The sequence below is a fragment of the Hyaena hyaena genome, unplaced genomic scaffold (assembly GCF_003009895.1).
Source record: "Hyaena hyaena isolate Hyena2069 unplaced genomic scaffold, ASM300989v1 scaffold_769, whole genome shotgun sequence".
NCBI lineage: Eukaryota > Metazoa > Chordata > Mammalia > Carnivora > Hyaenidae > Hyaena > Hyaena hyaena.
In genome coordinates this window covers 176,206-198,715 of record NW_024081401.1, presented here as the reverse complement: position 1 = coordinate 198,715, position 22,510 = coordinate 176,206, and the positions used below count along the sequence as shown (strand labels likewise).

The 22,510-nt window shown below is 47.2% G+C and overlaps 1 protein-coding gene and 2 pseudogenes across 6 annotated transcripts; 1 reads left to right on the top strand and 2 right to left on the bottom strand.

Moving 5' to 3' along the window:
* Positions 1-304: 304 nt before the first annotated feature.
* Positions 305-1,648, bottom strand: LOC120221302 (annotated as a pseudogene).
* Positions 1,649-2,423: 775 nt separating this feature from the next.
* On the bottom strand, positions 2,424-11,592 carry LOC120221303 (annotated as a pseudogene).
* On the top strand, positions 11,382-21,853 carry FAM214B (family with sequence similarity 214 member B). 6 transcript variants are annotated; one of them, XM_039218615.1, is made up of 9 exons: positions 11,382-11,442; positions 18,708-18,851; positions 19,096-20,064; positions 20,235-20,293; positions 20,484-20,589; positions 20,715-20,873; positions 21,095-21,163; positions 21,247-21,422; positions 21,563-21,853. In XM_039218615.1, exons 3-9 carry the CDS (start codon positions 19,171-19,173, stop codon positions 21,714-21,716), a joined length of 1,617 nt encoding a protein of 538 aa, XP_039074546.1. In that variant the 5' UTR covers positions 11,382-11,442; positions 18,708-18,851; positions 19,096-19,170; the 3' UTR covers positions 21,717-21,853. The 6 variants fall into 6 exon arrangements, with proteins under 6 accessions (XP_039074546.1, XP_039074550.1, XP_039074547.1 ...); XM_039218619.1 differs by lacking the exon at positions 11,382-11,442 and adding an exon at positions 11,721-11,738; XM_039218616.1 differs by lacking the exon at positions 11,382-11,442 and adding an exon at positions 11,814-11,899.
* Positions 21,854-22,510: the final 657 nt, after the last annotated feature.

The window sequence follows — 22,510 nt, the reverse complement described above, 5'->3', positions numbered from 1 at the left end:
AGAAAAAGACAAAGCTACAACAGATAAAAGACCTCAGGAATATACATCTAATTGACACTACATTGCATTAATCCATAGCTGCACTTTTTGTAAACTATGGCTATGACAGTCCTGAACAAGAAGGGTTTCCTGTTTAAGCTGCAATAACTTTTCTGATTATGGATCATCGATCCTTCTGTGGCAGATTTTTACAGTTCGTCTAATGCATTTGGAATGACTGTCTCAAAGTAACCTGCAGCTTTCCTGACAACTCCTCGCTCTCTCTCTCCTGCTAAGAACTGTCGCCCTTTTCTTCTGAAAATTTTTAGAACCTTCTGCTACCATATCCACCACCTCCACCACCAGATCCATAACCACCACCATAGGGACTGCCCGAGCTTCTTCCACCAAAACTGCCCCCCTTCGTGGGTCCATAATTTGGTAACTGTTGTCCACTATAATTTCCAAAATCCTTATAGTTCCCACCACTACCATAGTTACCACCTCCAAAATTTCCTCCTTCATTGTAACCACCAGATCCTCCACCACCACCACTGTATCCACCTCCTTGGTTTCCATATCCTGGTCCACCGCCACCATAGCCTCCTCTACTACTGTAACCAGGACCACCACCATAGTTGCCACCAACACCTCCAAATCCATTATATCCACCATCACCTCCTCCATAACTACCTCTGCTGCCACCACCTTCACCACCATAGCCTCCTCTTCCACCAAAGTTTCCACCATGGCCAAAGTTACTACCACCTTCAAAGTTTCCTCCACGACCCATAGAGTTGCCAGATCCACCGCCATGACCTCTTTGAGATCCGGCAGACTGCATTTCTTGTTTCGAAAGAGCCTTTTTCACTTCACAATTATGCCCATTAATAGTGTGGTGTTTCTGTACAACAATTTTATCAACTGTACCATGATCACCAAAAGCTACAAAAGCAAATCCTTTTTTTCACTCTGCCTGTCCTCCATAACTTCTATGGTTTCAATCTTGCCATACTTTTCAAAGTAGTCTCTCAAATTATATTCTTCTGTATCTTCTTTAATACCACCAACGAAAATTTTCTTCACAGTTAGATGGGCACCAGGCTTTACAGAATCCTAGTGGTTCCACTACATGCCCATCAACCTTGTGTGGTAGAGCACACATTGCTGCATCCACCTCCTCCACACAAGAGTAAGTCACAGGGGCGCCTGGGTGGCTTAGTCAGTTAAGCGTCCTACTTTCGCTTAGGTCATGATCTCGTGGTTCGTGGGTTCGGGCCCCGCGTCGGGCTCTTTGCTGACTGCCAGCTCAGAGCCTGGAGCCTGTTTCAGAGTCTGTGACTCCCTTTCTCTCTGACCTCCCCTGCTCACGCTGTCTTTCTCTCTCTCCTAGAAATAAATTAAAAAAAAAAAAAAAAGAGTAAGTCACAAAACCAAACCCCCTGGAACGTTTTGTTTGGGGGTCTTTCATCACCACACAATCTGTAAGTGTTCCCTATTTTTCAAAATGTTCTCTTAAACTATCATCTGTAGTTTCAAAGCTCAAACCACCAATAAACAGTTTTCTCAACTGGTCTGTTTCCTTTGGATCATGGCCCTCCTCCCCCGGGTGGCGGCAGCGATGGTCAGAGTCGGGCCGGGGGTGACTGGGTGGCGGTTTTACCTCCATTTTGAGACCAGACTCACCTCTTCCAATTCGAGTTCAATATCTACCTTTGGGAATTTATATGTAGGAATTACAAAAGGCAGAGGCAGCTGAATCCAAGGTAGACTAAATGTATGAATCTCCCTGAATAGAAAGGATCATCTGTTGGCTTGTGGATATGGCAGTGAAGGAGTCTCAGTACCAGGTGGAGAGACATTGGAAAAGACAACATAATAAGATTATTATTTTTATTTTAAGGATTTTATTTTTAAGTAATCTGTGCACCCAACATGGGATTCAAACTCACAACCCTGAGATCAAGAGTCACATGGCTCTACCAAGCTAGCCAGGTGCCCCTAAAATAAGATTATTATCATTATGAAAAAGAAAACGCCAAAGAAAAGACTTTTGAGAGTTGACCAAAGTCTTCCTCCAGTCCAGGAGTTTAACCAACCATTAAACGAAATAGAGGGATATCATTTAAAGCACCAATTTGAGTATTCATGTCTTCTAATAAACCTGTCACATTTTTGTGGTGATCTGGAGTATATACATAACACTCTGTTTTTTGTTTTTTGTTTTTTAAATGTTTTATTTATTTCTAGGAGAGAGAGAGAGACAGCATGAGCAGGGGAGGGTCAGAGAGAGAGGGAGACAGGGACTCTGAAACAGGCTCCAGGCTCTGAGCTGGCAGTCAGCACAGAGCCCGACGCGGGGCTCGAACCCACGAACCGCGAGGTCATGACCTAAGTGAAAGTCGGACGCTTAACCGACTAAGCCACCCAGGCGCCCCCATAACACTCTGTTTTAACAAAGCATAGGTTCCTCCCTGAGCTGCAGTCAGGATATCAAGGACCATTTGGATTCGGAGGGTCACCTTGAATTTGTGGGCAACTACTTATTGAGCTTAGTTAAAGGTGGCTGCTGTATGCTTTGCTAAAGCCCCAATTTGCAATTTTACATCAATAGAGGCAGCTCGGAACTTTACTTCTAAGCATCACAAACATTTAGAATACAAAAATTCCAAAGATGGATATTATAAGAAATGCACAAAAGAAATTTCCTTAAAAAATAACAAAAATTTTTAAAATTTATTTCCCCAATAACTACAGTCCAAATAACTACAGTTTAGGTAACCATCAGAGTAAAAGCTGTATATGCTCCTTCCTTTGACAAGAATAAGTTCATGCAGAACTGTATATCCAAATGTATGTGCAAGAAGACACATGCATCACACACACACCAAGCACATACACCCACAGGGACAGACACACCGCTGAGTTTTTCTTTATCTAAGCACTTCGTATCCACATGAAGTCTGCCACCTTTCCACTACATTTAATGAATTCCTTCTTTGGAGGCAGGGTGTTTTCTTCAAAGAAACCTAGTTGAAAACATTCCCAGCCAGGAAGTATCAGGCCACCAGGAAGGAAGACCTACCACTTGCAGGTGCCTTCCCCACTCCCATCTTCTTTGTATTCTTCCATACCATAGCTGTGAAGTGTCTAGTCCTGGAGGTTGTCAGTCTGCCAGAAGTTGTAGTTCTTGATTTCACTGTACCATCTATCAGCCATCTCTTTTCCTGTCTGATCACAGGAGGTGCATACCAGGTTCTCTCTGAACTGGCCACAACTGGACTCTGGGCTGCACTTGAGCATCCTTGGGCTGGCCAGGGCCTCTGAGTAATGCTGAGCCTCCCAATCAAGCTTCAGTTGGGGGGACACCATGCTGTTGCTGGTACCTGCTGTGGGCCTTTACGACCTCATTATTAAATGGCTTGGAAGCTGACTTGCGCATGGTCCACTACTGTTGTGCTGAGCTCTCCCACCTGGCCCTGGGCTGTGGAGATCAATTCCCGTCTTTGTGAATCTGAACAGATGAGCAAATCCAGGTATCTAGAGGGAGTCAACCTAACGACAAGAAGAGAACAGTTCTGATTCCAAGAGCCAAAACACACAAAGGTCTAGGAAAAGGAGTAGAAGTCTGGGAGTTGATGGGTTAGTGAGGGATATGGTAGAGAGAAGGAACTCAGAACTAACATAACCCAGAGGCACCTGGGTGCCTCACTTGGTTAAGCATCCAATTCTCAATTTCAGCTTAGGTCACAATCTCACAGTTTGTGGGGTTTGAGCCCCATGTTGGACTTTGCGCTGATACCATAGTGCCTGCTTGGGATTCTCTCTCTCCCTCTCTGTTTGCCTGTCCCTTACTCTCATGCACTTTCTCTCTCTCTTTCTCTCTCTCTCTCTCTCAAAATAAACAAACTTAAGAAAAAAAAACCAAACATAACCCTGCCCAGTGGTCAAGGCACCATGAAAAACTCTATGGCACAGAGCAAGGCTTACCCCTACCCCCAACACATATACACACAAGATCTAGGGCCCTCTTTCTCCTTAATCTACTATTGGTCAGGTTTATTTTCCTCCTCAAACTAGTTAATATCTATATGAAATAAAGCCCTAAGTCTCTGTGTACAGCCTTTTTTTCCTTCACAAACTCTAACCTTGCCCACAGATATTTACCGTCTATTATGTTAACAGATTCCAAATCTTATCTTTAGTTCAGACTGTTGTTATCAATTTCAGATCCATGTGTTCAATAATTGCTAGATTTCTCTGCCTGAATATTACACCGGTACCTCAAATTCATCATGTAAAAAGTTAAAACCATTGAGATGCCTTAAAATATATATTCTACTTGTTGCACCAGAAATTTCTCTGGGCAAAATAAAATCTCCCTCAATTTTTTTCCCCAACGTTTTGTTTTAAAAGATCGGTGTGTTTAGAATCACCAAATTATTATTTTTCCTTTGGGCCTCAAGTGAAAAGATTTCCCATAAAGTTATACAGCCTCTTTATTAAATAAAAGAATGTTAACATTAATCTGTAACAGCAAAAAACTAGAAACAACCTAAATGTTTTATCTATAGATTTAACACAATCCTAAAGAAAATCCTAGAAGGTAAGTTTGTGTGTGTGAGAGTATATGAAAACTGATAAACTGATCATAAAATTTACACCAAGGGGATCCAGGCTGGCTCAGTTGGTAGAACATATGACTCTTGATCTCAGGGTCATGAATTTGACCCCATTTTTTTCACTTAAGAAAACTGTTCAGGGGCGCCTAGGTGGTTCAGTCAGTTGAGCGTCTGACTTCGGCTCAGGTCATGATCTGGCGGTTTGTGGGTTCCAGCCCTGCATCGGGCTCTGTGCTGACGGCTAGCTCAGAGCCTGGAGCCTGTTTCGGATTCTGTGTCTCCCTCTCTCTCTCTGACCCTCCCATGCTCACGCTGTCTCTCTCTCTCTCTCTCTCTCTCTCAGAAATAAATAAAAACATTAAAAAAAATTTTTTTTTTAATGTTCAGGGGCACCTGGGTGGCTCAGTCAATTAACGTCCAACTTTTTGTTTCGGCTCAGGTTATGATCTCACGGTTTGTGAGATTGTGCCAGCTCAGCACTGAAAGCACAGAGCCTATTTGGGATTCTCTCCTTCTGCCCCTCCCCTATTCATGCTCACACATGGTCTTTCTCTTTCAAAAAAAGTTTTTTTAATCATTAAAAAATAAAATTTTTATATGGAAATGGAATGGTCAAGAATAGTTAATATAATCTTATACTCTCAAAGTTGGAGGACATGGACTACCAGATACCAAAACTTATTACAAAATTACAGCAATGAGGAACACTTGTGATTATGAATATTTACCTTATGAAAAAGGAGACACTGCAGAACAGTGAGGTAAAGGATTGTTTTGTTAACAAAAGTCATCCACAACTTGGTAATGCTGCAAAGAAAAGGTGGCAAGGCTAGCCAAAGATGAAATATCAAGGCAATATACTTGTGCTTAACTCATTATCTATTATTGATTAAAGGCTAAAACTCTGTGAAGTCACATGTTAACTTATAGATTTTGGTCTGGTAATGATGCAAAGGATTTCTGATTAATAGAAAAGGTTATGAGGGCACCTGGCTGGTTCAGCTGGAAGAGCATGTGACTCTTGATCTCAGGGTCATGAGTTCAAGCCCCATGTTGGATGTAGGGATTACTAAAATAAATACATAAATAAATAAACCTAGAAAAAAAGAAAAGGTTATAGTTTATTATCCTGCAGACATAATCAACTTAACAATGTCTTTCTTTCTTTCTTTCTTTCTTTCTTTCTTTCTTTCTTTCTTTCTTTCTTTCTTTCTTTCTTAAGTAGGCTCTGCACCCAGTGTATAATAAAATAAATAAAGGGACGTCTGGGTGGCTCAGTCGGTTAAGCCTCCGACTTTGGCTCAGGTCATGATCTCATGGTTCATGGGTTCGAGCCCCATGTCGGGCTCTGTGTTGACAGCTAGCTCAGAGCCTGGAGCATGTTTTAGATTCTGTGTCTCCCTCTCTCTCTGACCCTCCGGTGCTCACGCTGTCTCTCTCTCTCTCTCAGAAATAAATAAAACATTTTTAAAAATTTAAAAATAATAATAAATAAAATCTTTAAAAAAGAGAGAGAAAATTTCTCTCTGACCAGTTCTTTTTTTTTTTGAATGTCTATTTATTTTTGAGACAGAGAGAGACAGAGCACGAGCTGGGCAGTGAACGTTTATTTATTTTTGAGGCAGAGAGAGAGGGGGAGACAGAATCTGAAACAGGCTCCAGGCTGTGAGCTGTCAACACAGAGCCCGATGCAGGACTCAAACCCATGGACTGAAAGATCATGACCTGAGCCAAAGTTGGCTGCTTAACTGACTGAGCCACCCAGGCACCCCTGACCAGTTCTTTGAACTGGAACATTGGTCCTTTTTCCTGCCTTTAGGCTCAAACTGAAACAATAGCTTTTCCTGGGTGTTGAGCCTGCTGGCTTTCAGACTGGAACTTCATTGTCAACTTTTGGTTCTCAGACCTTTGGACTGGGACTGGGACTACACTATCACCTCTTCTGGGTCTCCAGTTTATTGGCTAAAGATCTTGGGACTTATTAGCCTCCATGGTCCTATGAGCCAATGCCTTATAATAAAATCTCTATTTCTATTCCTATGTAAGTGTGTGTGTGTGTGTGTGTGTGTGTCTGTGTCTGTGTGTGTATCTTAACCCCCACCAGAGCTCTAATATAATACCTAATTTCCTTAAACCCTCATTGAACATGCTTTACCATTTACCAACTGCTTATTCCCTCACTAATGAGTTAAATAAATCTTTGGTATGTTTTCACTGTATATTCTTCTAAGAATCTTGCTTTTAACTTCTTGGAATTTGTACTTTGACAATGTTTTCAACAAAAAGTCCTGGATCAATTGTATAAACATATAAGGGGAAAAAAGAATATTGACTCTTACCTCACACCATACACAAAAATCTATTGCAGATGACTTATGAAAGGTAAGATAATAAAGCTTCTAGACAATGACATAAAAGAATATATTCATTATTTTGGGATAGGCAAATACTTCTTAAATAGGCATAAAATGCATTATCCACAAACAATAAAATATATTGTACTATATTAAAGTTAACTTCTGGGGCGCCTGGGTGGCTCAGTTGGTTAAGCATCGACTTCGGCTCAGGTCATGATCTCACGGGTCGTGGGTTCGAGCCCCACGTCGGGCTCTGTGCTGACAGCTAGTTCAGAGCCTGGGGCCTGTTTCGGATTCTGTGTCTCCCTCTTTCTGACCCTCCCCTGTTCATGCTGTCTCTCTCTCTCTCAGAAATAAATAATACATTAAAAAAAAATTTTAAATAAAGTTAAATTCTGTTCATTGAAAAACACCACTAAGAAAATAAAAAAGCATGCTACAGATAATTCTTTCTAACAAAAGAATCAAATCCAAAATATACAAAGAGCTCCCACAAATAGAAAAAAGACAGAGAACCATATAAAAAATTAGGCCAAGGACTTGACCAGGCAAGTCAGAAAAGATCAATAGACATATGAAAAGGTGTCCAGCTTTACTAGATATCAGGGAAATGCCAACTATGGCCACAGTGAGATACCACTACATATACACTAGAATAGCTGAAATTAAAAAGACTAACAACGTCAAGAGTTGGCATGGCAAGGAAGTGGAGAAACTAGACTTCTCATTGTTGCACCTGAATTTAGCCTCAACCCTTCTATCTTGACCCAGAGTTTGCCTTTTGGGCCTGCACTCAGAGGGCTGTATGACTATCCTTAGGTGTAAGGAAAAAAAAAAGCAAAGAAGACAAGGGTTAATGTTCCCTATTCATGGTTATTTATGACACAGTCTACATACTCTGTCCTTGAGGTAATGGCTATTCCGGTGAAACTCCCCAAAATCCTAAGCTGGGCCTTGAAAATAACAAATGTCGTTCTATATACCAGGATAAGGGCTGCTCTCTTTATCACTCTGTAGCTTTTTTTTTTGACAATAACTGGTTAATTCTACTTCTGTACTGCCTACTTGCCTGCTTGCTCATTATAAAAAGCCCTAAGTCCTTGGACTCAGTGCCGCACATTTAGAGAGTTCTGTGTTAACTTTGTGCTGTCCAGGCCGGTAATAAAGACTCCCTTAATTCTGCTTCAATGGTCTCGGTTGGTCTCTGTGTCTCTCGGCATAACACTCATATCTTGTTGGGGGAATGTAAACTGTTATAGTCCCTTTGGGGAAAATACTGACAATATCTACTGAAGCTTAAACATATACCTGTCCTATTACTCAGCAGTTCTACTCCCAAATATATATCCAATAGAAATACATGTATATTAGTCAATACACTTATTTTTTTTAATGTAGAGGAAAAATAAATACCAATTTGGAATAGCGGCAAACTCTGAAAAGAGAAGATGACGAGCAAGGGGGAGAATGGAATGAGATTAGGAAGGAGTATATAAAAGCTCAATTTACTTAAATATAAATTTCCTTAAGAGAACTTGAAGCAAACATGGTAGAATATTAGGATTTGATAAAACTGTATGAGAAGAATGTGGGTGTCTGAGACAGTATTCTTTAAAAAAATTTTTTTCTAATGTTTTATTTATTTTTGAGAGAGAGACATATATAGAGTGTGAGTGGGGGAGGGTCAGATAGTGAGGGAGACACAGAATCCGACTCTGAGTTGTCAGCACAGAGCCCAGTGCGGGGCTTGGACTCACTAACAGTGAGATCAGATCTGATTCAAAGCTGGACACTTAACTGACTGAGCCATACAGGTGTCCCTGATATAGTGTTCTTTATAACTTTCTGTATGTCTAAAATATTTCATAAAGACTTTTTTATTTATTTCTTTTCTTTGATTTTAGTTTTTTAAAGTTTATTTAGTTAGAGAGAAAGAGAAAGCGTGAGTGAGGAAGGGTCGAGAGAGAGAGAGAGAGAGAGAGAGAGTGGGACAGAGAGAATCCCAAGCAGGGCTTGATCCCACGAACCCTGAGATCATGACCAGAGCTGAAGTTGGAAGCTTAACAAACTGAGCCACCCAGGAATCCCTTAATTTTTTTTTTTAATGTAAGCTCTGTAGCCAACATGGGACTAGAACTCATAACCATGAGGTCAAGAGTCACATGCTCTGCCAACTGAACCAGCCAGGCACTCCTCATAAAGACAGTTTTAAAAACCTTGTTGAATACTCTTAGAATGTTTAGGAACCATTGATTTAAAATAAAAGCTTGTGGGGCACCTGGGTGGCTCAGTGGGTTGAGCCTCTGACTTCAGCTCAGGTCATGATCTCCCAGTTCAAGAGTTCAAGCCCCACAACAGGCTCATTGCTGTCAGCCTGTCAGCGCAGAGCCTGCTTCATATCCTCTGTCTCCCCTGCCTGTCCCTCCCCCACTTGCACGCTTCCAAAAAGTAAATAAAATATATTTTTTGTATGAAAAGTGTTTTTATTATTTATTTATTTATTGTAAATAAAATATTTTTTAAAAATAAAATAAAGTAGGGGCTCCTGGGTGGCTCAGTTGGTTAAGTGTCTGACACCGGCTCAGGTTATGATCTCACAGTTTGTGAGTTTGACCCCCATGTCAGCTGTGCTGACAGCTCAGAGCCTGGAGCCTGCTTCAGATTCTGTGTCTCCCTCTGTCTATGCCCCTCCCCTCGCACTCTATCTCTCTCTCTCAAAATAAATGAATAAACATTAAAAAATAATAAAAATAAAATAATGAAATAAAATAAAAATTTGTAATATGAATATACAGTATGCCAGTATTGTGTATGTAAACATACCACATACACACACGCATAGATTGATATAATGTGATGAAACTATCTCAGGAGTCTTTCTCCCAAAAACCTAGAATCATAAAAACATCAGACAAATCCCAACTGAAAGACATTCTATAAACTAAGTGAGGGTAAAACTATCAAGGTCATTAAAAACAAGGAACTCTGAGAAAATGTCATAGCCAAGAGAAGCTTAAGGAGACATGACAACTAATGCAATGTGTTATCCTAGATGGGATCCTGGAACAGAAAAAAAGCATAAGGTAAAAACTAAGGAAATCTGAATAAGGAATGGACTTTAATTAATGACAATGTATCATTATAGGTTAATTAATTGCAACAGAGGAACCATACTAATTTAAATATCAATAAGAAGGGGGATTGGGTGAGGTATATGGAAACTATAATATCTTCACAAATTTTCTGTAAATCGAAAATTGTTCTAAAATTAAGTTTATTTTTTTTAAGGTCAAGTAATTTAGCCAAATTCATACAGCTAGTAAATACTCAATACCCAAAGTTCAGAGGCCAACACAAATTACCACAAAACCATACGCTTTTTCCACTACCCAAAACCCTTCCGACTTGACTCTGTTGGAATATCTAAGTATTTGTATGACGAACTTAACAAGTTCCTTGAGAATAGAGAAAAAACTTTTTTTTTATTGTTTTTTTCTTTGCGTACCACTGGTGTTCAGTAAGCCAGCTTAAATTCACTAGTCACGGAAAGAAAAGTCAGAAAGACCTAAAGAATCTGTGATTTTCTGAGAACCTTATCAGGTTCGACCCACAATCTATACCACCAGCTCCACAGAGAGGCCCGATAGGTCTGGGCTGAGGGCCCTTCAGTTCTGCAAGGGTCCTGTGCTGCCATCTACAGGTGGTTGGAAAGCGTTGACACACACCCTCCCCCCACCTCCCCACCCCCTTCCTACTGTAGTTATCTCAGGCACTAGTAAATCAGGGAGAAGTCTCAAGCGCTAATTAAATTACAGAACATATATAACTGTCAGATAGTTCATCTGGCACTTATATAAAGTAGAGGCCCTACTTCTCTCCGACGATTGCAGGTTTTTCTAAACTTCGTATTAACATTTAGGCTCCTAAAATTCACAAAATTCCTTGCTGACCCAACTCCACAGATACAGATCTGGCTGTTACTGCCCACCTCCCAGAACTCAGATTCTCCTGTACAGCGTAGGCGGCAGACACTTGCTCAATCTCACAGACTTGAGATCCCACCCACTAGATTCTCCCATCTTCACCGACCCCTGAGACTCCTTGCACTATCTTGCAAATCCCAGACCTCCCGCATTAGGGCAAATGTGCGCGCAAACCCAGACGTCCCCACAAAAAGACTCAAGTTCTCCAGGCAGCTCCTACCGGAGCAGAAGCCTGGGGAGAGACCCAGTCAGGCTCAGTGCCCTCAGGCTAGCGCTTTGATGCCAGCTCCGGCTCCCCACCCCCCGCCCGATCCGGTCAACCTAGGCCGGCACCCTGCAGGCCAAGGCCCCACCCCTCTAGACCTGTCATCACAGAAGCCGCACGTGGCTGGGGTGGGACCTCAGGCGACCTGCAGCCATCACTTTGTCTCCTCCGCCATCCATTGGGGCCGCCGCCGCCAATCAGAGCCAGCGGATCCTGGCTGGAGCGCCGGCGCCCGGGTGAGGCGAGCGGGAGAAGGGGCGGGGGTATGAGAGTCACTGAGACTGACGGAGGCTCGCGGTGGAAGAGGGCCTGGCCTGGGTTCTGCCAGGCTGGAATCCGAGAGGGCGGGTCCTAGCGAAAGGCGGAGAGACCACAAAGGGGTGGGGATCAAGGAAGGGGCTAGCGACAGGCGGATGTTCTGGGGAAATAGAAAAGGCGAGAAGGGGCGGAGCTAGAGAGGGGCGTGGCCTGTGTTACAGGGGAGGAGCCAGAGGAATTAAAGAAACTGGGAAAGGGGACGAGCCCCGAGAAGGTGGGAGGTGGGACAAGGGAGGGGGTGGGCCTGGGCGTTGCGGGGGCGGGGCTCGGGCAGAAGGGGTGAGGTTTGCAGGCCGAGGCTGCAGCTAGGGCCTCTCTCTAACTGCCTCAACCCACTACCTCCTCAGGTGCTACGGGACTCACGGAACTACAGGTGTGGGGTGGGGTGCGCGTGGAATAAGGGACAAGGATGGGGGTGCGCTTGGGCAAACATGAGGAGGTGGGGGCTACGTTAAGGAAGGAGAGAATCTGAGGACTGCTGCGGGGAAGGAAGACACAGAGTTGGGGGAGGACTTGGGTACTCAACGTGTGGGTAAGCAGGTGCATTCTCCAGGGTCTCTTGTGAGGGAGTGCTTTGTGGAGGTTGGAGGTACAGTGTGAGGGGGCGAGTCTGTCTGATGTGGAGGATTGGAGGCTGGCTATACTTGAGGGGGAGGGGATCTGAAGTGCTTTGGGGAAAGCAGGTGCTGTACGATGGAGAAGAGCTGGTGGTCCAGAGTGTGGAAGAGACAGAGGGCTGTGCAGAGAATGAAGGGATGGGGTTGTGGGCACTATGTGAGGGTAAGAGGTTGTAGGCCCCAATTGAGAGGGGGAAGAATCCCTAGTGCTTTGAGAAAGTCTTGTGGCTTTGTAGAGACTCCAGGAAGAGGTTTGTGTACTGTTCCAGGAATGGCATAATGGAATTAGTGGGGTGAAGAAATCAGTCCATAGTGCTCCTGGCTAATTACATCTTCAGGCCTGAGCACTCTTAGAGAGGATCCAGGTCCCTTTTGCTACTAGGTCTTCTGTGACTGTCTCCTCAGTAGGCTTTGGATCTGTCTGGCTGAGACTGGAGTTTCTTCCCCTAGCTGGTGTTCCTGTTAACCCCCACTCTAGTTCCTGTTCCTCCCAGAAGGCTGCCTTGGTCCCTGTCTTCCCCCTCCCCCACTTTGCCCTGCCCTATGCTCTGGGTGTGCTCATTTCCCACTTCCTTCCTCGCCCTGGGGCCTGGCCTGGGACTTGCCCGTCTAGGAGCTTTGTGCTCCATGGCCACAGACCCTAGTAACCAGCAGCTGACCCAGACCTCATCCTACTACATCCAAGATCTCTCTCAACAGCCCCCACAAGTGACTGGCAGCTACATTTTTACCACTTATCACAAACTTATTTTCCTTACCCTTTTCTTTCTTCTGACTGGGGAACCCTAGAACCCTCAAAAACCGGCTTCTGTGGGAAAGGTGGAAATTATTGAATCTTTGATGTTTGCTTTGAGAGGTGAACTCCTATTGCAGGCTGTACTCCTGAAGGGATATGAGTTTCCAGCCTCAGCTGGAAGAGGAAGAAAGAATGCCTCCCCACACTCCTGGCTTGGAAGTTGATGGTCAGTACTGAGACTAGGGCTTAATCCTCTTGGGAGTTCCTCAGGTTCCCTGAGGGGACTTGATATGGTGCCAAGGTTCTATTTGCTCCTGGGCTAGTTGGGAGAGGGTGAAAAGGGCCTGCCTTCCACACAGTGGCTGGATGAGTATGACAGTGTTACTGAAAGGGGCCCCAAGCCAACCTCCTTCTAGCTGAGAGACAGGCTGGGGAGGGAGGGGGTGCTGAGGCCAGACAAAGCCGTTGGGTAGGGTGGGGTAAGGGAGGGCAGGCTGAAGCCTTTTGAGGAGGAGCTGATTGCTATGGCAACACAGCTTCCCAGACTGTCTCTCAGAGAGGCGGGCCTAGGGCAAACACTCCAGCTTCCTAAGGACTGAGGCATTTGTGTGAGTGGGTGGGGCGTGAAGAGAAAGGGCATCAGTTTGCTGTGCTGAGGCTGGTGTATATAGCCTCTGCTTCAATACAAGCCGGGGGGGCATTCGGAAACTTGGGTCCATCCTCTGAAAATGGATTTGAGTGAACAGTAGCCATTAGAATCATAGCAGTATAAGGCCAGAGTTGCAGAGGCCCTCCGTGGCTGTAGTTTATACAGAGTTGGAATTTTACAGCCAAAGACACTGACTTTCTCTAGGTGTCACAGTGAAAGAGCAGGAATTAGGACCTAGGTCTTCTGATTGCTATTCACTCAGCCCAGGGCTCATCATTTCTTTAAGCCAACGTTTATTGAGCAGCTATTATGTGCCAGGCACTGATGTTGATTCTGGGAATACCAGCATGAACAAAACAACATTGCTGCTCTCATACAGCTTCCGTTCTAACGGGGATAAAGAAATGTTTGTGTGCGTGCATGTTCAGAGAGAGAGAAAAAGGCCACTACTATGAAAAAAAAATAAAGGAAGGTAAGAGTTTAGGGCAGTTGGATAAGGCCTTTTGATTGTACCATGCTGCTTTCCTAGGCCACAAAGAGGCCTAGAACATCTTTGATCCTTCCCACTGAACTACTGCGCCCCTGCCCTTTGCAGGTAACTGAGGCCTGGGTCTATGTTAGTAGAAGTAAGACAGAACTTACTGCCTGTTCTCTGGGATCGCCAACGGACTATCACTTTCCTGTAGTGTTCTGTGTCTGTTTGTCTTCCTAGTAAGCTTTTGCTAAAGGCCTGCTGGCCCTTGCTTTGGTACTCTGCAATTTTGTTCAGGATTTTGAAAATTTCCTGAATCCTATTCCTTAGCATTAGGGAGCCAACAAATAAATCGGTCTGTGGCAAATGGAAATGGGTTCATTTTCAAGGTTTTTCTCCTGGTCTGAGGTGAGAAGAAGGGAGCCTAGAGGAAGGGTTACTTACTTATCCTTCCTAAGTCTAGTGCACAAGGAGGAAGTAGGGGGAGGGGAGACCTTTTTTTTCTTTCTTTTTTTACTATCCAGTGACAACCTCAGGGCCCTTGGGGCCTATAGCACAGGCAAGCTACAAACAAGGACCTTGGGCCTTCTGTGGCCCCTCAACTATGAAAGAATGGACTCCCCCTCTTCTGGAGGCATAATTGGCAGCCTGCCCTGGCTTACGCCAATTCTCCAGCCTTCAGTTTGAGTCTTCCCTCTTTTGACTCTGGTATTTCCTTGCTTCTGTGGAAAAGTGACAGAAAAAGCTTCCTAAGTTTGGAAACTAACTTGTCAACAAGTTCAGAGGAAAAGGTAGTTAAAGCTATCTATTTTCTTAGCTTACTCCTAAAGCAGCCCCTCTAAAAAGTGTCTTTTAATGCTTAATCCTTACAAAGGTTTCCATCCTGGTCACTTAAAGAATAGGTCATTTAAAGAATGCTGATTCTGCTGCCACTTAATTTGGCTGTTTCTGGGCTGAGCCTGGAGCCCAGTGACTCAGGGGGAGGGTGGGGAGTTTCGAGAGAGCTGTGAGTCATGGGAGTGAGCTCCATCACAAGAGTTGGGCACATCTCCCCACTCATGGCAGAAGCCTTTCTATCCCACTTCCCCTGGGTGCTCGGTCTCCTATGAATAGAAAGAATACTGTAGAAGGAATGAAGCAGGCTGATCTCAGAAGGATGTTTAGGTCCCTGAATTAAAATGTATCCCTCTGTCAGGAACCCTTGAGGCCCCTCTAACAAAGGCAAAAGAAAATATAGAGTAAGAAAAGGAACAATACCATTTCTCAATGGAAGGAGATAGGATCCCACTTCAGGACTTTTTCATCTGCTTTGGCATGAAGAAGCTTTTTAGATTTGAACAGTCTTCTGGTGCCTGAAGCTCTGGTTTGCAAGGAAGGGAGAGATGAATAAGAGGGGATATTTGGGGTCTGGTGAGGGAAGAGCAGGCTGACTTTAGAGATTGTGGAGCTGTGTCTTTGAAAGCCCTAGGGTGTCCTATTAAACACCTTCGGAAAAGGAAGGGCGGAGGTGAGAAGTGGGAGGCCTACGCCTTTGAAAGGGTTAAATGGCAGGGCAGGGAGATCCTTTGAGTTCCGGCAGATGAGGGGTTAAGGAGAAGGGCGGGGCGACATGGGTAGGCCTGCCCCCTTGTGAACCAATGGGTGTGAGTCTCTCGGAGGGGGCGTGCCTCGCACTTGAGGTCGTGGAGGGGCTGGACTCCTATGGGCCAATGAATACGGTCGCTGCCCATGGAAGGCGTGGTCTTAGGGGGGCGTGGCGGCCACAGCCGCTGCGGCGGGGGTGTTGGGGCGCTGGGCGGGGCGGGCGTCCCCATCAGCTGGTAGGAAATGGCCTGTGAGTCAGAGGGGCAGCGGAGTCGACAGCACTGAGCCGGGGCGGCCACGGGGAGGGACAGTCGCGGGGAGGGGTGCGGCAGCGGCTGGGGGGCTGCGGGCTCCAGGTCCCGCTTGTGTTGCACACGAAGCTGAACAGAGAACAGCCTAGCAAAGCAGGGCTCTGCGTGAGCCACCCTTTGTCTGGGTTGGGGGCCCGTGGCGGGGAGGACCCGAGATTCGAGGGGAGGGACCGGGACGGGACGGAAGGGCCCGGAGCAGCGGCCACCGCGGCAGAGCCAATTTAAGAGCGGGGTGAGTGTGTGCTAGGGGGAAAGAGCAAATCTCCGAAGCTCCAGTAGGGAATGGGGCCTGTCTCAGGCTCTGGGGAGGAGAGGGGTGAGAATGGACCTGGGAGACTAAGCAGGGGGTGGGGGCATCATCCAAAGCAAGGAGTCCAGGGGAAGGGGTGAGTCTGCTGGACTCAGTTTGGAGGAGGTGCTGACATCTGCTCTCTCCATTGAGGGTAGAGGTCTTTAGGCCAGCGGTCAAGGGATGGGTTAGAAAACAGAAGTTGACCTTCCTACCCATAGTGGTGGTCCATGGGAGTAGCTCGGCTAGTTTGTGTGGATATGTATAAGAACAAAATGTGGAGTAGCTGGCAGTTCTCCCTGAACAGGATGAGGGTAGAAAGCACATGGAGAGGAATTCTCCTTCCTGCCACCCTCCTAGATCAGTGTAGAAGTAGATATCTTTAATACTGAAGAGGAGGAAAGAGTGAGTATGGGAGCTTGTACCTATACCAACACCCACCTACCCCACCTCCCAGGCCTAGCAGGTGTCTGAGGTACAGAACCCATGGTATTCTGGGACTTGTTGTTTTTGCTGGCTTTGCTCCTTGGGCATGTTGGGAACTGTAGTCCTTGCCAGCCACAGCTTGGCACAGCTGTTTGACGCCAGCTGCTGCCCACCCCCTGCACAGAGAGTGAGCCTCTGTGAGAGTGAAGTTTGGCCTACCCTGCCCCCTTCCTCCACAGTCCTGCCCCATGAGTCAGCTCAAAGCCATGTCTAGAGCCAGACAGGCTGAGTGGCAGGGAAGTAAGTCTTAGAGCTTCTCATTGACAAGGCAGGAACTGAGAGGGTTCTGGGGTAATGAGCAGATGCCAGGCATGCTGGGGTCAAGTAAGGCATCATGTCATCACCTGCCGTCCCAGGGCAAGGGCTCAAGAGGCCAACTTGGATGACCAGGGGGTGGAGTGCTAAGGAAAAGGCCCTTCCTCAACCTGTATGGCTTGAGTAGAAGAAAGGAGGGTAGAGATGAATACAGGTTGTACCCACATTCTGACAGTGCTGTCTTTGGAGTTCTGCCCTTTCAAGACACCCCATCCACCACAGGGAACCAGAATTTTCTTAAGGATCCCACTTCTCATGAGAACTTGCTGAAATAGGGTAATGTGGGTTGCAATGATAAGAGTTTAGTGTAGGAGAGCTTTTCAGGCCCCAGAGTGTAAATCTCTTCCTTTCTCCCTGTCCCTCACTTTCACTTCTGTTATTGCTTATTCTTCTATACTAGTCATATCTCTACTTCTCTCATTCTGGGAGTTTTTCTCTACACTGCTAGGACTGATTCCAAGATCTCTAGGGCTTGCATTCTACTTTTTTGAGCCATGTTATATGCTTACTCCCTGTACTTGGAGTTTGGCAGAGGAGCAAACAGACCTATCCTTAAGAACCCCATGGTCTGTCTAGGAGATTTCTTACCTACAAAAACAAGCAAAATTGTCACTGGGTTACAGTAGATAGTAGATAGTGACACTGCCTTAGGTGAAGTCTGAGAGAAGAGAGAGAGACAGAGACAGAGATCTGTGGTCTAGGGTCACCAGAGTAGTCTTTTGGAGAGAATGGCATTTGGCCTAGCCAAGAAGGAAGGATAGGGCTTAGGTAGGCATACAGGAAAACTTCTTTGAAGGGGAAAAGATACTGTGGATGGTAGGCAGCCTAGGCTACTGCTCAAAGGAGAAGCCTGATCCTGGAGACAGTGTTTCCTCCCATAAAGGAAAATGGCCTTCAATTTGACATTCCCCTCACCCAGTATGGGCTCCTGAGGGTGGACTTGTCAATACAGACAATCTTGTGCCCTGGCAGAAAAACAGTGGTTTGGGTTTTTGGGTGCTGAACATGTGGCTAGGTGGAGAGGTAATCCTACTTGCTTCCAGCTCTCTGACTGCTGCTGCCTTATCTCTAGCGTGCAGAGCCTAGGGGGAGGGGAAGTACTGAAAAGTGCCTTCTGGCAGTGCCTTCTCCACTCCCCCTCCACTTGTTTTTGATTAGATTTGTTGCCTTCTGTTAAAGGGACAGACTGCTTAGGGTAATAAGGAATTTAAGGCCAAAGGGCCGCCTTTGAGCTGACCTGAGGTTTATATCTCTGAGGAGTGCTCATGGGATAGGGCTTTCTGCAAGACTTCTGCCCTTAGGGCTCTAGACAAGCATTTGGAGAGAGACATACAGGAAGGAGTTACACAACCTTGACTAGGGGGGCTGAATTCTTACCCTGGCCATCTCTCATTTGGCATGGTCTCTTGGATCTTGGGGTATTGCATTCCCCCTCACATTCAGGGCAGAAGTCCCTTAGCTGGTGGCCCTGATAAATAATCATCCTGCCACAACTTCTCTCATCCTTATTACACTGAACCTAGATCTGCCTCTCTCTGACTCCTTAGGTAGCCCAGCTCTTCCCTCTGGGCTCTGGATCCCAAGACTGCACCTTCTGTTTCTGAAGAGCTTTTCATATAGGAGACAGATATCCTGGAGGGTACTTTGCTAGCCCACAACTGGACAGGAGTCTTGCCACTGGCTCCAGGGACCCTGGCTTAATGTCTGTTCTTATTTTTCCTTAGGGTCCAGCTGAGCCCAAGAGCTGCACGGAATGGTGGCAGTCACCTTGCCAGTGCAGCGGGAATGGACCAGACTGCAAGCTAGGAGAGCAAGGCATCAGTCAGGAAGAGGGAACACACAGCTAGGCTTAAGGCCTCTTCATCGGGGTGAGTGCTAGGGAAAGGGAGGGGAAGCAGATCGAGTAAGAACCCTGAGCTAAATATGTCATCCTCTCAGAAGTTCTGGGATTGGCCTCTATATTTCATTAATCCATCTGGGGATTTGGACACCTTTACCCCAAGGAACCCCACAAGGTCACCTCTTCAGGCCAGGGGAGGATCTGAAATTCAGGTGGAAGGGAGAAGACTCATTGATTCTTCTGATCACCTTTTCTTCTCTTCTCTTGTACAGATGTCCCCAGGCCCCCCAGCCCAGGCCCAGCATAAAGGCTGTGTGGGGGGGCCCCCCTGACCCAAGGGGGGCTTCATGCGCCACGTGCAGGCGGAGCCGTCTCCATCCTCAGAACCAGAGGCTGGCCCTTCGCAGCCTGCAGTCAGGCAGGGGGCCCTCCAGGGTGGCCTGCTCATGGGCTACAGCCCAGCAGGGGGGGCGACATCCCCCGGGGTCTACCAGGTATCCATCTTTTCCCCTCCAGCTGGTGCCTCTGAGCCTCCTAGGGCCCTGAAACGGCCAGCCCCGCCCACTGAGGTTCCCAGGGAGCTGAAGAGAGGCCCTGGGCTGGGGGCCAGAGAGGGACTACCCCCGGAAGAACCATCTACTGTGGGGCTACTAGGCCCAGAGGGACTGGGACTGGGACTGGGTGTGGCCAGCCAGCATTTCTGTCATCATGGCCTCTGTGTTGTGGAACAGGGAGGTAACTCCACCTCACCTTGGACTTCAGGGGCCCAGAATCCCCCTTTTCCCCCATCAAATGCTTCCTGCAATAGTTTGCACACCAGAGACTGGGCTTCCCCAGATCCAGGGGGACAGGGATCCCTGGGGGAGTCCCCAGGGCCAGCCCCTCTGGGCCAGCTGCACACATTTGACACTGATTTGCACAGTCTTGCACAAATAGGGGGTAAGAGCCCAGTGGCTGGGGTGGGCAACAGGGGCAGCCCTTGGCCTAGGGAGTCCCCTGGCACTGCCAATGGGCACAGTCCCGAGCACACACCCCCTGGCCCTGGACCTCCAGGCCCCTGCCCCACCAAGCGAAGGCTGCTTCCTGCTGGAGAAGCCCTGGATGTCAGCTCTGAGGATGAGGGGCCAGCCCCTCGGAGGCGCCGGGGAACCCTGGGCCACCCTCCTGCTGCCAACAGTTCTGATGCCAAAGCCACACCCTTCTGGAGCCATCTGCTGCCTGGGCCCAAGGAGCCTGTGCTGGTAATATAGGAGAGGGGATGGTCTATTCTTAAGTAGATATGTGTGTGGGAAAAGGTAAAGGCCTGGGGGTTGGGGGTGGAGGGTGTTCCTATGAGAGCTTGTAATGAGCTCCTGCTCCCAAATATACCTGACCTCCACCCAATCTTTTTTGTACTCTTTCATCTCCATAGGACCCAACAGACTGCAGTCCCATGGGGCGGAGGCTGAAAGGTGCCCGTCGCCTGAAGCTGTAAGTGATCAGCTTCTCCCTCTGCTCTGTCCCTGCAAATGGGGCAGAAGTCTGTAATCCTTTTTCCCTACCGCAGGGTAGGGGACCCCAGGGCAGGAGCCCTAGATGGTGGCAAAGGGTGAGCCCAAGGACATGAGTAAGCATACCAGAATACTTCAAGCCAATGTACTGTGTGTCCCTCCCCTACCAGGAGCTCCCTTCGAAGCCTCCGGAAGGGGCCAGGCCTGCTGAGCCCCCCCAGTGCCTCCCCTGTTCCTACCCCTGCCGTCAGCCGTACCCTGCTTGGCAACTTTGAGGTAGTTCCTCTTGGGTTCTGTGACTGGGGTACTTGGGGAAAGTGAGATGGCAGAGTGTGGCCTGGATGGGTATGGAAAATAGCTGGTATCTGTCTCATAATATGCTTTCTGCATCTTAACCCCAGGAATCATTGCTGCGAGGATGCTTTGCACCATCTGGCCACATTGAGGGCTTCACGGCAGAGATTGGAGCTAGTGGATCCTACTGCCCCCAGCATGTCACGCTGCCTGTCACTGTCACCTTCTTTGATGTTTCTGAGCAAAATGCCCCGGCTCCCTTCCTGGTATGACCTGACCTCTACCCAGTTAGCTTGTGAGGAGGGTGAGGGGTGGGTGGCAGGAGCAATTTTTTGGGTGTTCTCACCTAGGAGAGAGTTCAGAGCCTGGGAGGGAAAACTCTAGTGTGGGGCAAGGGCTAGGCCCAGAGTGAGAGAATATGGAGATGGATGAGTATTCAAAGCTCTCCTAGACCCCTTCTTAGCTGATGGCTACATGACCTCCCTAGGGTGTCGTGGATCTGAACCCCCTGGGGAGGAAGGGTTACAGCGTGCCCAAGGTGGGCACCATCCAAGTGGTAAGTTTACCCTGAGGGGGAATGGGAGTGGGGAGAGGAAAACAGCCCGTAGGCCCTACCAACTCTGCCTGTCCTGCCCCCAGACCTTATTTAACCCCAACCAGACTGTGGTGAAGATGTTCCTTGTGACCTTTGACTTCTCGGACATGCCTGCTGCCCACATGACCTTCCTGCGCCATCGCCTCTTTTTGGTGCCTGTGGGTGAGGAGGGAAATGCTAGCCCCACCTGCCGCCTCCTCTGCTACTTGCTGCACCTCAGGTGAGGATAGGGCTCAAGGGCAGCTGGGGAGGCCCAGGGAAAGGATTTTCCCCACCCCAGATTATCTCTTCCCTGAATAGAATCTCTCTTGGCTTCTCTACTGTCTGGATTCTTTCTTTGATCACCCTGTCGTCCCCCAGGTTCCGGAGCTCCCGCTCAGGCCGCTTAAGCCTGCATGGAGATATCCGCCTGCTTTTTTCCCGTCGGAGCCTGGAACTGGACACAGGGCTCCCCTATGAACTGCAGGCAGTGACTGAGTCCCCTCACAATCCACGTTATTCACCTTTGCCCTGATTGCCAGCACCCTGAACCCATGTGGGCCAAGTACCTGCCCATCCTTCTCCATCCTGGACAGAGCAAATACGTGGAAATGTGGCAAAAGACCCTTCAGGCTTGAATTAAAGCCCTCACCATGCTCGTGCCCAAATCGATTATTTGGGTGTTTAAAGCCTCTGATCCTTACCACACTCTGCTCTACTCTGGGTACTCCATGTGCCTCCCCACTCCCTTGGATTTCCCAGGCCAACTTAGATAGTGGGGCGACACAGGAGCTACCCTGAGGTTTTCTAAAGTTCCCAGGCAAGTCATGCCAGCGTTGCCTCCCTGTCCTGGGCAGGGGCCACTTATTATTTTATTTATTTTTAATTTATAATTTATTCAAATTGGATTGCCTTGGTAACCTCCCAAACCTGATAATTGGCATTGCCCCTCATCCTTTCCCACCCTCAGATATTGCTCCAAGCTCAGGAGTTGAAGAAGCTGATGTGGGGGTTGGGGGACAATTGTTCTTCCTCAGCTGAGGGCAGAGAGGTTATCCCAGAAGGACTGAGTCCCTAGCCAAAGACTCAGCTTCCCCGGTCCTTCCCTATACTTTTCACTTCACCTACCCTTTCACCCTTCTCTGAAAACCAACTTGTGTGTGTGTGCGTGCACACGCGCATGCGTGTGTATTTGCGTGTGCACACACACACATACAAGCTTTTATTTGTGTGGTGTGTGTGAGAAAGAGAGCTTGCATGCATGCACACACACAGAGGTTAACCACGCCTGATCTAAGACTCCAGACTCCAGTTGTCCCTCTCCTCCTG